Below are 16,956 nucleotides of genomic sequence, written 5' to 3'. Positions count from 1 at the left end.
AAAATAAATAAAATCTTTAAAAAAAAAAAAATTTTAAAACCAGAACAATCTATTATAAACCTCGTGGTTTATACTACATCAAAGGTTCTTCAGTTACACTCTATCGGTTACTGGGTTCCATGAAAACACCCCAGGGACTATAGTAGGAAATCAGAGCAATTCCCACCCCTGCTTCACCCAGAGCAGTGCTCCTTTTATCTACCATATACATTGGGATTCTCTATAAAATTTCCAATGAAGGAAGGATTTCACATTTTTAGAAACAACCCATATGCCAGAAGATACAGCAAGTTCTAGAACCTTCTAGTTCCATCATTTTTGTTAACACTAAAAACAAATTTTATTTCTTTTCTAAAGAGGTAATGGATGCACAGGATACAAAATTCAAAAGGTCTAAGAGATAAACAGTGAAAAGTAATCACCCTCCCATGTGGCCCCCAGATACCTAATTCCCCTCCACAGTTTTCTACATTTCCTACTAAGAGAGAAAGTGCACATTCAAGCAAATATGTGCATGTATTCCTTTTTAAAAACTACCCGGAGGGTAAAGATATGATACACAGTGTTATGTAGCTATTACATACCATTTTGGTGTACACCAAAGATTTAACAGCATTTTGACAAGGTACTAAAATAAACAATGTTTCTTCATTTCACTGTAGTTTTTCACTTGCCAAATTAATGATAAGCTGCTATCATTTCTGAAAGGTAAAGAAAAATCTCATACTACTAAAATACCTTTTCCCAGAAAATCAGAGAAAGAAAATGCTAAATCCTGCCATGAATGATGGATTGAAAACTTTCTAAATTTTACAGATGGTAAAAGAGACACGTGCTCAGGGAGTTTTAGAACTGATTTCAGGTTCAAAGAGACTGGCACAAATCAAAACCTTTAGTAACCTTAACCTTACACATGTATTAAATGCTCAAGAGCCCCGCCACCGCAAGGCCAGCACCGCAGGCCAGAGGCCTCAGAGGTTATCCAAACAGGGCTGGGACATCCCCAAGCCGCTGAGCTACCAGCATCTCAAGCTTCCAAGGACCATTTACTGGGTTACTGCCACCCACGAGCTACCACTGCTCCTCAGCCCTCGCCTCCAGTCAGGCATCAGGACCACCCACTGGAATCATTATTATTCTTTTCTGCCTCAGCTTTTTCTTTTCCAGGCAAGATGGTTTCTAACCTCTTCTGGCAGGTTTTATTTTTCAACTTAATCATCTTTATGGGTGATGTGGAAATTCATTTCCCAGTGCTAGACTGTATTTGTAGGGGCCTTTTGGTTAGGAAGCTGGTTTAAGTCTTCACTCTTCTTTCTATTCACCAACTACTTGAAAGAGAGCAAGTCAATTAATTTTTCTCAGAGTCTCAGGTTCCTCAACTATGAGGAGAATGAGAGTATATGGCATAATGTCTCCTACAGATGTCTGAATTATCGGAGGGAGGGATGGACAATATTTTTCCTAATGTTCTCCCCTTTTAGGAAAAAGAAGAAAACTGTAAGAAAATAAGATTAGGAATTTGTTGTGGATTTTTTTATTTTTATGAGGTTTATTTACTTTGAGGGAGAGAAAGCGCAGTGGGGAGAGGCAGAGGGAGAGAGAGTCCCAAAAAGACTGGGCAGGGAGACTGAAGTGGGGCTCGACCTCACAACCCCAAGATCACCGCCTGAGTAGAAACCCAAAGTTGGTCACTTAACTGACTATGCCACCCAGGTGCCCCATTATGGGTTTTTTTTTTAAAAAGGGAAGCAAAATATACATGCACAAAGTACTAAAAGACATGTGTATCCAAAACTCCCCTAAGTGACTGCCATTGCAAGCTCTGGAGTCAGAGTCCAGCCCAATTTTGTAGATGACGGTTCTCTTCAACAACTGATGTTTTAAATTATTGCCTCAAGGGACTATGAGATCTTAAATCATTGATGACAATCTAACCATTTTTTCTATGCTCCAGGTCATCACGCAGGGAAAGTGCCCTGATGCACTTTAACTAAAAGGATGTTCTTAGCCAGATAATTCCATTAACTGGAACCAGCACTGTGGTAGAGCTCTTAGTGCTGAAGAAGTACTTTAGAGCTATTATTTACTGTAGGCATACACCAGCCAACCACCATACTCAGTGCTTTTACAAGCATTTTCCTATTTAATTCTCACAACAGTTTCTATGAGAAAATAAGCTTAAGAGAGATTGGCAAGTGATACAGAAGGAATCTCAACTAGGACTGACTACAATGTCCATGCTCTCAAATCACTGACATAAAACCCACTGGAAAACAAACCCACTGAGCAACAAATTATTTAAAACCTCTATCAACAGACTATGCTTTTGTTCATATGCAAATATAAATATACATATATATAAATTCACACATCAGAATGTTTTTCTTCAAGTAGCATTATTTATAAGAACAATCAAGCTAGCATCTAAGGCAACTCTTAGTATCAACTAATCTACAATTTTATTTAAGGCAAAATATATACAAAAACTTCTTAAATAATTGTTCCATTAATTATCAAAGTTATTCTTCAAACATAATGTAGCCAAAGAGCACTTTTTATAAAGCAATTCTTTTACCCATTTAAAGCAATGTTGGCTTGTTCCAGAAAGACTGACCAATCACGTTCTCGGACATGACAAGATTTCTTACTGCTTCATGCCCTTGCATACACAGCTCTTTCTGCCCAGAATGCTTTCCCTAGCTTGTCCAGCAGGCAAACTCCCAGTCTTCCTTCAAATTCCTGCAAGGGTATTCTCCTGTGAATTACACAGGCAGAGGCAGACATAAACACTCATTCCTCTTCAGTGCCACTGTTCACCTTCTGAACCTCCATTATGTATGGATGCTGCTAAAGTAGTCTTCAATTTTGGGTTTATACATCTATCTTCCGTCAAGCCTGACAGTTGCTCAAGGACAGAAACCATACATTTTCCTTCTTTCTTTTTTTTCTATCTTCCTTCTTTTCTTTCTTTTTTAGAGAGGGAGAGACAGTGTGAGAGCAAGTGGTGGTGGGGGGGTTGGGCAGAGGGAGAAGGAAAGAGAGACTCTTAGGCTGGCTCCACACCCAGCATGGAGCCCGACTCAGGACTCGATCCCACGACCTGAGATCATGACCTGAGCTGAAATCAAGAGTCAAATGTTTAACCAAATGAAGCACCCGGGTACCCCTATGCATTTTCATCTATGTATTTACCAGTCCCTAATGCAGAATCAACATAGTTGGGGTTCATTACTTAAAACTTACCTAATATAAACCAATAACTTACAAACATTTAAAACCTTTCCAGAGACCATTAACATGTATTATTCTACTTTAATTAACCTCTAGTCTACCCTGTAACTCTAGTTTTCAGACAGCCAGGATAAGAACTGTTTTCTGAAGCTCTCCATTAAACAACTAAACACAACATACAAAACACTGTGGTGGGTAATGTGAGGGTTAAAAAATCAGGGGCCCCATCTCATTGGGAATCTACAATAGAGGACAGACATGTTTTTAATTGTTTCAACATACTGTTCTGTAAGAACAATAACAGACATAAGTGCTCTGGAAACTACAAAGTGGAAGGGCTAGTAACAGTGAAGTAGGCTGGAGAAGGGACGGACAGAATGTTTAAGCTGGGTTTTAACAAATGGGTGGAAAGGTACCTTATTAGTCAGGGAACAAACAGCATGAGCAAAAAGGTTCAGAAGTATAAGATAAATGCATATTATATGTTTAAAAACTTAGTACCACAGATACAAGCATTCTGAAAGAAAATGTCATGGGAAGTCTGATCACAAGAATTGAAAAGCTTCAAAGAAAACAAATACATTGCATAATATCCCTCCTGTCTCTTCTCCTAGCTGAAAAGTACTGTATTCTTGGGGGTACCATCAATTGCTATCAGCCTATTAGATTAATTAACTCATTGACAAAGGGAAATCTCAATCATTAAAAGATAATTTTATTTTATACACTAACCACTAAGTAGAACTGATTTTTTTCATTTATTCTACAAAATATATGGTCACATAGAGGGGATACACTCTCTCTCTCTCACACACACACACACAATGACACTAATAATAGCAGCTAACACCTACTCAGAGCCATATACTGAAGAAGTGCTTTCATAGGTATTTGCTTATTTAATCCTTACAATAACCTTATGAGATAGACAGGATTATTAGCCTCATTTTATCAATGAGGAAACTCAGCCACAGAAAGATGAAATAAGTTGTTCAAGGCGACAAAGTAAGTGGCAAAGCCAGATTCAGATCTTGCAGGCTAGCTCTACTGTCTGGGCTCTTCACCACTATCTCTGTGCACACACAAACACACTCTTTTGTGTTAATTTAAATAATGGTGTACATATAATTCTGTGCATGGAAAACCCACAAATTTTCTGTAACACCAATTAAAAAATTTTTTTGAATGTGTTAAAATACATTTAACATAAAAATTACCATCTCAACCATTTCTAAGTGCATAGTTCAGTAATATTAAGTAAATGTTGTACAACCAATCTGCAGAACTCTTTTTAATGCCTGGAAATTATCTAGTTCATGTACTATATTTATATTTTAATTCCATTTCTTTTGATTATCAAAGATGAATGTGTGCTTTTTCCTATTTCTTCTTTTGTGAAATGCTCATGTTGATAATTAAACTTATGAACTTGAATATACTAACATTTAACAATATCCTTTTCAAACATATTAGTTCTCATCTTGATTATTTTTGTTTTGTTAAAGTATACTTTTTGTAGAAATTGGAGTTTTGAACAATGTATAGATACCTAAAATATTAATCTTGTAATTAAAGTCTGCTTAGGGGCGCCTGGGTGGCACAGCGGTTAAGCGTCTGCCTTCGGCTCAGGGCGTGATCCCGGCGTTATGGGATCAAGCCCCACATCAGGCTCCTCCACTATGAGCCTGCTTCTTCCTCTCCCACTCCCCCTGCTTGTGTTCCCTCTCGCTGGCTGTTTCTATCTCTGTCAAATAAATAAATAAAATCTTAAAAAAAAAAATAAAGTCTGCTTAAAGCAGGGTACAATTTTATATAGAAAAAAAATCCATGTCAATTAAAAGTCTTTTCAAATTTAAACACTGGGTTAAGACTAAACTTCAGTGTTGAAGACTGAAGCAGGCGACGGTAATAAAACTAAAAAGACACAAGGAAGTGATTATTATAAAACTAAGGTAATAAGTACTTTTGAGGGGAAGGAGAAGATCATATTAGATGCTTATTTACATGGGAGGGGGGCTACTGGGGTAGCTGTCAAAGTTTGAGTTTTTAAAAATCTGGATGGTGTTATTAGGGTGTCAGCCTTACAATGATAATTGAGCTACATATTTCTTTTGTGAGGATTTCTATCTCTGTACCATAAAAAAAGTTAAAAGAAAAATGGTTTAGGTTAATTCCATTCTTTGAGTAGTTTGAAAATATTACATTTTGCTCTAGTAAAGACAATACACAAATGGCTACACATTACAGTTACAAAATCAAGACAAACATTCATAAAAAAATATAAAGTAATATTATTTCCAAAGTGTTTTAATAATGTTCTTAAAAAATATGTATTCCATGATAACATAAAGTAATTTTTACAAATAAGACAAGAAAGAGGGAAGATATTTGGATCAATGAATTAAGAGAATATATATACATGACAGTAAGTTATTTTTATGAGGACCAGTAAATGATGAATTCATGTACAACCTTAAAATTAAGACTAAGTCTCTCTATAGCAATTACATTTAATAAACACAAAGACACAGTATAACTTTTGACAAATGAAAGACAAAATTAAACTATTTATAAAAAACATTATGCACAAACATGACAAAGAGAGCCTGAGAGGTTGGGGGAAAGTACTAACCAGTTACTGCCAGCAGCTGTGAAACTCTCACCTCCATTTCCTCCCGATGAGACCTGTCTCTGTCTTCAAATTCACGTGTCCTTCTCCGAGCCTCTTCAAAGGCCTGTTGTGCTAATGCATCCTCCTGCTGTTGGAATACATGAAAAGGATATTTTAATTTTGATTCAGAATAAAACTTGCAATATGATGGTGTTTGTTTCTTGGAGGAAATGAACAGCAGAGTATGTCTCCAAATATCAAACCATTAAAAAAAGCTAATTTTGGAGCTACTTTTAAAAGAAAACTCTGGCAACTCTTTCTGCCCACGGGTCCTGTCCCCATGCTTTAATAAAATTACCTCTTTGCACCAAAAAAACCCCCCAAAACCAAAATCTATAACTTGGATATAAGACAGGCCAGGCCCTCAAATTAGGACACGAAAGCCAGAAATATAAAAGAGAATATTAACGGAACTGATTATACAAATGTTAGAAACAGCTGAACAACAGAAAGTAAGTAAAAGTCCAAGGGATCTTCTCAAGAAAAAATATTTGTAACATGTAACTAATCTATCCTAATCCATTCCCAATTAATAAAGATCTGCACATGAAAAATATCCAGATACGTCAAACTCACTGTGTCTAATGGACAACCGATTTAAACTTTCTCCTTTACTCCTCTTTAGTTTCCATTCGTGGCACCACTTTTTCATTTCGGCCAGAAATCTGAGCCACCTTTGACTCTTCACTCTCCCATCTCCACAGAGCCCATCAACCACCAAGTCCTAGCCATCTGACCTCCTAAATATTTTTGGAATCCTAAAGTCTCCTTTTATTTCCATTTTCCTAGTTCAGGCTTCTAAGCTCTCACATTAAAATTACTGTAAAGGTCTCCTAAACAGCCCCTTCCTGCTTCCATTCTGTCATCCCCAATCTACCACACAGCCATCAGAGCGTGCCTGAGGCACAATGTGACAATACCCCCAACCTAAAAAAGCTCCCTCGCTGTCTACAGCACAGGATGCTCAACCTTTGCAGTCACACGCTTCCCAATACTACCATTTTTCGATGGTACACTTGAAGAAAGCTTTAAAAGATAAAAACACCCAAAAAGTAATCAATATTCACTGCAGCAAGGGGTGATCAGTAACTCAGTTCTAACCAATCAGACAGAAGCATAAGTCATCTAATGGGGCTTCTAAGAAAGTCATTTAAGAGACATTTCACCTTTCTCCTTTCTATGAGCTGATGAAATGCCCAGAGATACAGCAGCCATCGTGCAAACATAATAATGGTGATGCAATCACACATTGAGCAAAGCACAGCAGGAAGATGAGAAGACCCAGGACCCCTGTAATATAAGTAAGTGCTATACCTACCTGGACTATACCTATACTGCTGGGTATCATGTTCTGTGTGATGCACATTTTATTTGTCACTATTAGTATGGCTGTTTCATACTTAAAATTTTCACTGACATGATGTCTATAACTTAAACAAAACTGAAAGGTGTAATCAAATTTCTATCCTTTGATGCATTTATCAGCTTTATGACCCAGGGGAAGGCATTTCATTTTTCTAAGTCTGAGTAAACTCACATGTAAAATGGGCATAGTAGTAATACCTACTTTATAAGACTGCTGTAAATACTAAATAACATATAAAACATGCTTAAACATACTAACAGACAACATTCAATAAGTGCTATTATTTTAAGCATTTACAGATATGTCAAATTTACACATCTGACTAAATATCATTACATATTCCTACTGTATTGAATATACCATATAACCCTCAAGTACCTGCAAAGGAACACTGTTCCCAACTCCCAAGGGCTTTCTACTGTTTAGTTAGCTATCAACTGGGACACATCTACTTATGACAGGGTACTCCTGTCCTGTGCATTCACTTTTTCATTCATTCTACAAATGTTTGAGTCTTTATTATGTCCAAGTCACTGTGCTAAGGTGTCATGGATACAATGTGAGGGAACAATGGTGCTTCTCCTCAGTCTCTGGTCTACTGGGGCAGATAGACGATGAACAAATAATTACAAAAATCAATATATAAATGTCAACTGTGATTAACTACAGTAGAGGAATATTACATGATGAAATGAGAGCATATAACATGAAATGTGATCTAATTCCCAAAGGAAGTTACTAGCCACTAATGTGTATTCTAGCAATGGTCACAGATTTTTATTCCATTAAAAGAAAAAAAGTATTATTACTAATAGTTGCAGTAAAATAAGCCAAGAGATATTTGGTAGCTCTCTGCTTTCTAACTCCAGCTTGTGTCTTGGTCCTTTCTAGCAAGATGTGAAACGTACATGCAGTGAACAGTCTGCATTTTAATTTGAAAGACGACTGGCGATGACCAGTGTTATCCTTAACTAACACCTACCCCCTTTAAGGGCATCATAAAGGTCAACTCCTGATAAAACGACATACTCACCCATGAAGTATGTTCCAAATAGCTAGGACCAACTAATTCTATCCAAACTCAGATGGCAGTGGGAGCAGCTGTCCACACTCTCGCTCCCGCCAGCTACTTGTTATACTATGGTCTTTTTTTTTTTTTTTAAAGATTTTATTTATTTATTTAACAGAGAGAGACAGCCAGCGAGAGAGGGAACACAAGCAGGGGGAGTGGGAGAGGAAGAAGCAGGCTCATAGCAGAGGAGCCTGATGTGGGGCTCGATCCCATAACGCCGGGATCATGCCCTGAGCTGAAGGCAGACGCTTAAGCGCTGTGCCACCCAGGTGCCCCTATACTATGGTCTTAACCACGATCTGCACAAAGCAGTCAGGTGGGGTCATTATAAAAGGTGGTGTAGTGAAACCCATGTGGCAAATAAAGGCTTTGCAGTCCTGTCACAGATCATATATAGAATATTTTGACCATTCTTGCTGCAGTGATTTTGTCTTTATTGTATTCCCTAAATCAACAACTATATTTATTTTATGGTTTGGTAATATCTTTCTGCAGCAATGAATTTAAAAACTGGAAGTGCATGTTTAATGAAAAATTAAGAATCAAATTCATTTCCAAGAAAGTTGATGATGGAACACATGATTTGCACAAAATAACGACATTTACTATTCTCTGTGAGGACCAGAATGGTATCACTGATCACATGAAAACCAAAAGAAATAAAACTGCTGAAGAAGCACCAACATATACTTCAAAGGCGACAATTTAACGGGAGCAGCTGCAACCGGTACATTTAACATCACTCTGCAAAACACAACTTCATTTAAATCAAGTGATTTAATTCACTGACAAATGACAAATGATCCAATTCACATTATGCGCACACAAAAGCCAAGCTGTTTATATGCTGATTTCATTAAAAAAACCTTGCAAACAGCTAAAGGACATCAGTTTTACATCAGTGTCATCAGGTATGTTAAATAGAAAATCTGTTAATTCAAATAATGGTTCAATTTTTCTAACTTGATCATAGAACCAAAATTAAACTTTTGAAAGGTCATTACATTAAGGTGTAACTTTTTTTTTTTTTTTAGGATTTTATTTTTAAGTAATCTCTACATCCAACATGGGACCCGAACTCACAACCCCGAGATCAAGAGTCAGGTGCTCCACCGACTGAGCCAGCTAGGCCCCTGAAACATCTTTTTCTGTGACTGCCAAAGCAAATTAATTTAAAAAGTACAACAGCGAAGATAAAATTATTCGCTCTTATATCGATAATACAAATGCTGGTGGAGCACGCACTGTATAAAAAAGTAACATTCCCAGGGTGCCTGGCCGGCTCAGTCAGTTAAGTGTCCGGCTCTTGATTTCAGCTCAGGTCATGATCTCAGGGCTGAGATCCAGCCCCAAGTCAGGCTCCGTGCTGGGCATGGAGCCTGCTTCCGATTCTCACTCCCTCTGCCCTTTCCCTCTCTCTTAAAAAAAAAAAAAAAAAAAAAAAAAGTAACATTGCCAGTGAATTTTTAAAAACAATGAAACAGGGGCGTATGGGTATCTCAGTCCGTTGAGCCTCTGGCTCTTGGTTTTGGCTCAGGTCATGATCTCCCAGTCATGGGACTGGAATCAAACCTGCCTTGGGCTCTGTGCTCAGCAAGGAGTCTGCTTGGGATTCTCTTTCTCTCCCTCTCTCCCAATCTCTCTCAAACAAATAATTTAATATCTTTAAAAAACTATGAAATAGAAATTTATTAGGAACAAGATGTGGCACATGTAATTCATAACTATATCTGAAGAAGATAGTCTGCCAATCATTTAGAAATTATAGCTGCATAATTAGAAATTTATTATGTATCTAAAAAGTAACAGAATTATAGAATGTGACAAAGCTGATGCTGAATATAAAAAATTCATCAGGACAGTAAACACACGCCTTGGATTTTAGAAAATTTAAGCCTTTGAAGAACTACTCTGAAGTCAACATAGGTCCTACAATGGCACTGACCTTTTTATGGTAAATGAGTACTCAGTCACACCTTGTTCAAAATTACTTGGAAATCTCTGATTAAAGTATCCAATGGTGAAGTGCCAAAAATTTGATTTTTAAGCTTTTAGAGTTACTATTTTTGAAAACCAAAAGCATAAAGATGATACTGAATTTTATCCCTACAAATTACAGAAAATTAAGTGAAATGATGAAAATATAATCAGCAAACAAGATTTAATTGTTTCTACAATTATACTCAGAATTATATTCATTTGTGGTAAACTTTTAAAACATTTTATTATTATAGTATATTATATATACAAAAGGATACACTTATATTAAGGCTTTCCTGTCCAATGTGGTAGCAACTAGCCACATGTGACTACTACACACTTGAAATGTGGCTAGTCTGTGGGCAGGTGGGTGGCTCAGTCGGTTGAGCGTCTGACTCTTGGTTTCAGCTCAGGTCATGATCTAGGGTCATGAGTTCGAGCCCCAGGTCAGCATCCTCACTCAGTGGGGAGTCTGCTTGAGGATTCTATCCCTCTCCCCCTTCCCCTGTTTGTTCTCTCTCTCAAATAGAGATCTTAAAAAAAAAAAAAAAAAAAAAAAAAAAAGGAATGTGGCTAGTCTGAGTCTGTATATGGAAAAAACACACTGGATTTCAAGTACTTGTTACAAAGAAAAAAATGTGAAACAGCTCAGTAAATTTTTATATTAATTTTATGTTCCAGTATAATATTTTGGATACATTGGTTTAAACAAAATATAAAAATTAAATACAATTGTTTCTTTTTATTTTTTTAATGTGGCTTCTAGAAAAACTTAAATTATATTATGTGGTTCACATCTGAATTCTACTGGGCAGCACTGTTCTAAATTATAGTTTGATGAATTTCCACAAACTGAAATGTCCATGTAACTAGAATCCATAGGAAGAAACAGAACAGTAACAGAATCTCACAACTCTCCTTCTGCTCCATTCGAGTTCCCAGCCTCCTCTCTCAGGGATAAGCCATTATCTTTATTTCTAAAAATACTTACTATTAGTTTTGCCCATTCTGTACTCTCATACGAACGGATTCATACAGCATGTGCTTTTTGGATACACTCAATATGTCTGTGAAATCCATCCATACTGGTGTACTAGTTGTAGTTTTTCAGCATCATTGTATTCTTTGTATTTATTCATTCTATTGTTAATTGGCATTTGAGCAGTTTGCAGTTTCTATTACTAGTGCTGCTACAAATGCCCAGGACATATCTCTTGATGAATATATGTATTCAATCCCTTTGCGTACCATGACTTAGACCAGAATTGCTGGATCACAGGTATATGTAATTTGCGGTTTTAGTATGTACTGCCAGTTTTCAAATGTTGTGTCAATTTGACATAACCAACACACCAACTGTTGTTCCATATCCTTGCCAACATTTGTCAAAAGTACTCTGAACAAAGGCAAAAAGACAATACTGGTGAAAATACTTCAGCTGAAATACCAACTTTAATTAAAATGGAGTTGTGACCATACTGTTTATCTCTTAGCTTACCAGGTTCCAGATACCTCACTGTCTGTTAAAGAATACTGTGTTCATATAGCAGAGAGAGAGAATGAGCAAGCTCTCTTGTGTGTATCTTTTTATCAGGACACTAATCCTATCATATCAGGGCTCCACTCTTCTGACCTCATTTAACCCTAATTACCACCCCATAAATGTCCTATCTCCAAATATAGTCACATTGGGGGTTGAGGCTTTAACATATGAATCTTGGGGGAATACAAATATTCAGCCCATAACAGATGTAAGCAGTGGGGTTAGAATTCACAATTATATGACAATTAAGCCCTTATTCCTAACTTCTACATATCTTACAGATGATTTTGGGGTAAGGAAGGTTATACAGAAGTGCTCACTGCTGACTGAATGAAATCTCCTGCTTTAAAATTTTTATATTATGTAAGACCCATTATTATATTAGTTTATTATCACAATAGATGGCACTAACTTTGTAGTGATAAAGCTCTATTTATAGACTGGGGAACTAAGACTTGGAAAATTCTAAGTATGGAAGATACTGTGGGTTAAACTTAAAACTTTTATCTATCATTGTAATAAAATATTTGTTTTAGAAATCAATTAAATCTGAAATTTTACCTTATATAAATTTAATCTGCTATATACTTACATTTTAAATGTCATTGCCATCCCACTACCTTCTGGCTTCCATAATTTCAAAAGACAAATCAGTTGTTAATCTTATTGAGGCGCCCTTGCATGTGTTGAGTCCTTTTTATTGCTGCTTTCGAGATTCTTTGTTTTTCAAAATTTGACTTTGATGCATCTAGGTGTGGATTTCTTTGTTTTTATCCTATTTGACGTTCACTGAATTTCTTGGATATGGAGATGAATATTTGCAATCAATTTGGAAGTTTTCATCAGTTATTATTTCTTAAAATAAACTTTCCACCTCTTTCTTCTCCTTCTGGAACTTCTATTACATGTACATGTTGGTATGCATGCTGGTGTGCCAAATCTCTGAGACTGTTTTGTTTTTCTTTCTGTTCTTCATAATTTCTATTTATCTCAGGTGCAGCCTCACACACGCACATAGTCTTCTGGACCATGAGAAGTATTTGTGATTTTAACAGGGCTCACTTTAGTGGCCTGTTTCTCTAGATCTCCCTGATAAACTTCTGGCTAGTCTGCCATTTTGTTGCTTCCCACAACATTTCCGTTCCTGGAGGGTTTGTCAGAGACCTCTATTGTTTTGATAACATCCCCGGGTATGGATTTTTTCAAATGCTGCTCTAAATAAAGTCAGCTCCCTCTGACAGGACAGTAGAGCTGCCAGTCTTCATGGCTTGTCTTGCCTGCCTAACCTGAGAGACCACAGAGCTGAGGGAAAGTATGGAAGCACTTGCTATTGACTAAAATTCCAGACTTACTGAAATTCAATAGCTTTGTTTGAATAAACACCCCTCAATATATGGTCTTTGGTTAATTTCCAGAGACATTAATTTTTAAAAAAAAAACAATTTTGTCCAGTTTAATCACTGCTTTTTGGGGGAGACGATTTGCCAAACTCCTCACCAAGCCACTCCAGAAATGCTACATTTTATTTTGAACTACTTTTCCCCCCCTGATAATGTTCTAAAGATCAAGAATAAATATTAAACAGAACCATTTAATGGACTTTGAAGTGCCCCACTGAGCAGACAGGAATAATCCAATAAAATTTAGAACCACTGAAGGAAAAACTTTCCCCAAACCAGGACCAGAATGGGTCTCAACATCTATCTTCAGAATTCCTCAATACCACTTGAACATAAGACTTTTTAAACTTACTCTTAAAGATGGGGTAAAATAGACACACAGATTAAGATTGGGGTATAGAAAGGGACAATGCTCGGTAGAGCTTGACATCACCCTACCTGGGCTCGTTCCTCATCAAACTCCAGGCAGCCCATACCATCCAGTCTCTGGAGGTCAATCCAGCCTTTCCAGATAACACAGACTCCATTCAGAATCATGGGAGCCTTCAAATATACCTAAGACACAGGAAAAAAAGGATGAAAACCAATGATAAACCATCACAAAATATGACAAATGAAGAGTAAGATTAGAGGAAACTTGTGGTTTTCTTAGGGGAAAAAAATATGAATACAATTATAAACTTAAGAATTGTAGGGACATGTGGGTGGCTCAGTCAGTTGAGCGTCCAACTCTTGGTTTTGGCTCAAGTCATGATCTCAGGGTTGTGGGACTGAGCAGTGCGTCAGGCTCTAGGCTCAGCAGAGAGTCTGCTTGGGATTCTTTTTCTCCCCCTCTACACTCTCCCTCATTGCTCACGTTCTCTCTAAAATAAATCAATAAATCTTAAAAAAAAATTGTAGGAAAGTATATAAATCACAGCCTCTGACCAAATTCTGTAAGTTAAGTTAACCTGGTTTACCAGAACTTTATTTCTAATCACAATTCTTTCATATTGATTTTATTTGTTTTTTAAGATTTTATTATTTGAGAGAGAGAGAGTGAGAGAGACAGGGCACAAGCTGGGGTGGGGGGAGAGACAGAGGGACAAGCAGACTCCCCACTGGGCAGGGAGCCTGACATGGGGCTTGATCCCAGGATCCTGAGATCATGACCTGAGCTGAAGGTAGATGCTTAACCGACTTGAGCCACCCAGGCACCCCTCAAATTAGTTTTAAAAAAAAGTTATGCAGATTTTGTAAAAACTGTAGTAAAATAATACTTGAAGTAGGTATCACTGCTCTTCCAGCTGAAGCTAGGACAATCAGGTACTTTGCCTTGATTTTTTAACCTTGGGTTAAAAAGATATAAAGATGGGAAACTGGAATTCACCAGCCCCTAAAGACAGCACACATAGTTTCCCTCTATTTGGATCTCTGGAGCCACTCAGGGTCAGGCTCTTTATACTTCCCTTCAGTTTTATAAACGACCTCATAGCTTCCCATGAAGTAATGTTTTTTTTTTTCTCTCTTTTTTTTACTTCAGTCAGCCAGACTTGATTTCTACTGCTTTTAACCAAAGAAACTTAACTGATATAACATTTATTTATTCACCATTATTTGTCAAGTAAATATAAATAATTCTAGAGCAAAAGTCACTTCAGGTATGATTTCTGAATTCAGACCAGTTTCATTTTCAATCACCAAATTCCCATAGTGCCTGAAAATATAACTGTTCTCAAGAGCCATTAAGGATCCATCAAGGAAGGAAAGATGCAAACGCTATCACCTTAATGTGAAAATTTTATTGTGATACAGTAAGAAATAAAAGAAATTTATTACAATTCCTACAATCTCTCCCCCATCCTAATACTATACTATCCTAATAGTAACTTTAGAAAAAAATGTCTTCTCTACCTCATTTAACATGGGCTTCAGGACAAAAATCAGCATAGATTTTTACCATTTAATGCCTTAATAAGATTTTTTTACATGCAGAGGAAGCAGGACTTCCATGACTTTTCAAAACTCCAGGTTATCAAATATATCTTTATAAATAAGGTTCTTCATTTGTCTGTACCAAATATATTTTATTTGGATAATCCAAGTGCTTCTGTGAGCTAAAATTAGCATTATTTATTACCTGTAATTACATAAAATTGGTTAAGACAGTCTTCATTTTGAGGAAAAAGCTGGAACCATGACCTTTTTCTTTATTGAATTCAGCAGTTTCTTCAAAAATCTTGGGGCATTCTTGTTTTTAGAGAGGCTTAATAAGAATAACTGTCAATAATTATAAATATGCTCAAAAATGACAATTGAGACACCTGTAAAATAAAACCTACAGGGTTTATGCCATCTTAGCACACATTTTTGTCATCCCCCTCTACTACTAAACACAACCTTTCTTCTTGGTAAAAGGCTCCACACGGAACTAATTTCTATTTATAATGGGGAAAAAAGCCCAAAGCATAAGGCTCCATTTCTCCTCCCATTTGGACCAAGGGAAATAGTCTACAGTTACAGCTGAAACCGTTTAACCACACATTTCCTTCTGTTCTGATAAGTGCTCATTCTCTTCCACATTGTGAATTTAAAACTCCACTAATGTGCACCTCGTCAAACAAGTGACTATGATGATCTCATTTTCGACAGCTCACAAAACCTAAAAAACAATACCCCTCCTTCGCTGCCTATCAATATAACTGCACGTAACATATCTTCTAATCAAGATCTCCACCTACTCTTTCTAGCAGGGGTAGGGTGCCACACGGTGAGGAGTGTAACATTTCACCTACCAAGTACTTCATTAAATTCTCACACTAATCATGAAGAGAATTCTTTGATTCTACCTTCATGATCAGATTCTATGTTCTTCATCAGTGATTTATATCACTGAGAATCAATGATTCCATAATCTAGTTTATTCATATTAATTCTATCATCAAAAATATCTTCCTTATGAAATTACTGAATTTTTTAAAAGCCTATTCATTACTTCTTTATAAAAGTTCTCTCACGACAAAGAAAACCACTGATTTCTCTCTCTTTTTAAAGATTTTATTTGTTTATTTGACACAGAGAGAGAGGGAGGGAGGGTGGGAGAAAGCAAACAAGCAGGGGGAGCGGCAGGCAGAGGGAGAGGGAAAGCAGGCTCCCTGCCAAGCAGGGAGCCCAAGGCTTGATATCAGGACCCTGGGATCATGACCTGAGCCAAAGGCAGACGCTTAACTGACTGAGCCACCCAGGCGCCCCAACCACTTATCTGTTTTGGGAAATTCCTAAATGGATTCAGAAAGTGATTACAGATCTTAGTCAAGGCTTGTGCCTGGAATCATAATGTAAAATAATATTTAGATGATCCTGGTGATTTATTTAGATGTTCACATTCAAATAAATACAGTTTTATGTGTAGATCTTCAAATGTTTGGCACTTTAATACATTCATGAATGCCTAACCTCAACGTATAAAGAAAATAAAATTCTGTCTCTTAACTGTTTGATTTTGTAATGTAATTTAATAATGTCATTTAAACACTAAGATAGCTTTCACTGAAAATAATGATGACTTACTTCCAACAGTGAAAAGAAAATGTATTATTAGAATGTGACCTTGGGATTAAACCCATTGTCCTCGAGCAATTCAATATTTTAAAGAGAATGGGGGTGCCTGGGTGGTATAGTCGTTAAGCGTCTGCCTTCGGCTCAGGGCGTGAT

The 16,956-nt window shown here is 36.8% G+C and overlaps 1 protein-coding gene and 1 long non-coding RNA gene across 4 annotated transcripts in view; one reads left to right on the top strand and one right to left on the bottom strand.

Annotated features, from left to right (window-relative positions):
* CBFB (core-binding factor subunit beta) overlaps positions 1-16,956 on the bottom strand; it is a 54,460-nt gene that overhangs the window by 9,245 nt on the left and 28,259 nt on the right. Inside the window, exons 4-5 of one of the 2 annotated variants that reach the window (XM_034672825.1) lie at positions 13,702-13,818; positions 5,864-5,990 (exon numbers count right to left, since the gene is read on the bottom strand). In XM_034672825.1, the coding sequence (XP_034528716.1) occupies positions 5,864-5,990; positions 13,702-13,818 (244 nt within the window). The remainder of the gene's footprint in view (positions 1-5,863; positions 5,991-13,701; positions 13,819-16,956) is intronic. The other variant, XM_034672824.1, reaches the window with a different exon arrangement.
* LOC117804595 overlaps positions 1-16,956 on the top strand; it is a 33,979-nt gene that overhangs the window by 16,454 nt on the left and 569 nt on the right. Inside the window, exons 3-4 of one of the 2 annotated variants that reach the window (XR_004629172.1) lie at positions 7,087-7,203; positions 8,836-9,328. This is a non-coding gene — a long non-coding RNA (uncharacterized LOC117804595). Of the gene's footprint in view, positions 1-7,086; positions 7,204-8,835; positions 9,329-16,956 lie in introns of those variants that run through there. The other variant, XR_004629173.1, reaches the window with a different exon arrangement.

The sequence above is a fragment of the Ailuropoda melanoleuca genome, chromosome 12 (genome assembly GCF_002007445.2).
Source record: "Ailuropoda melanoleuca isolate Jingjing chromosome 12, ASM200744v2, whole genome shotgun sequence".
In the NCBI taxonomy this organism is placed as follows: domain Eukaryota; kingdom Metazoa; phylum Chordata; class Mammalia; order Carnivora; family Ursidae; genus Ailuropoda; species Ailuropoda melanoleuca.
Note: the sequence above shows the minus strand (reverse complement) of the source record. Positions and strands in the feature narration are given on the sequence as shown.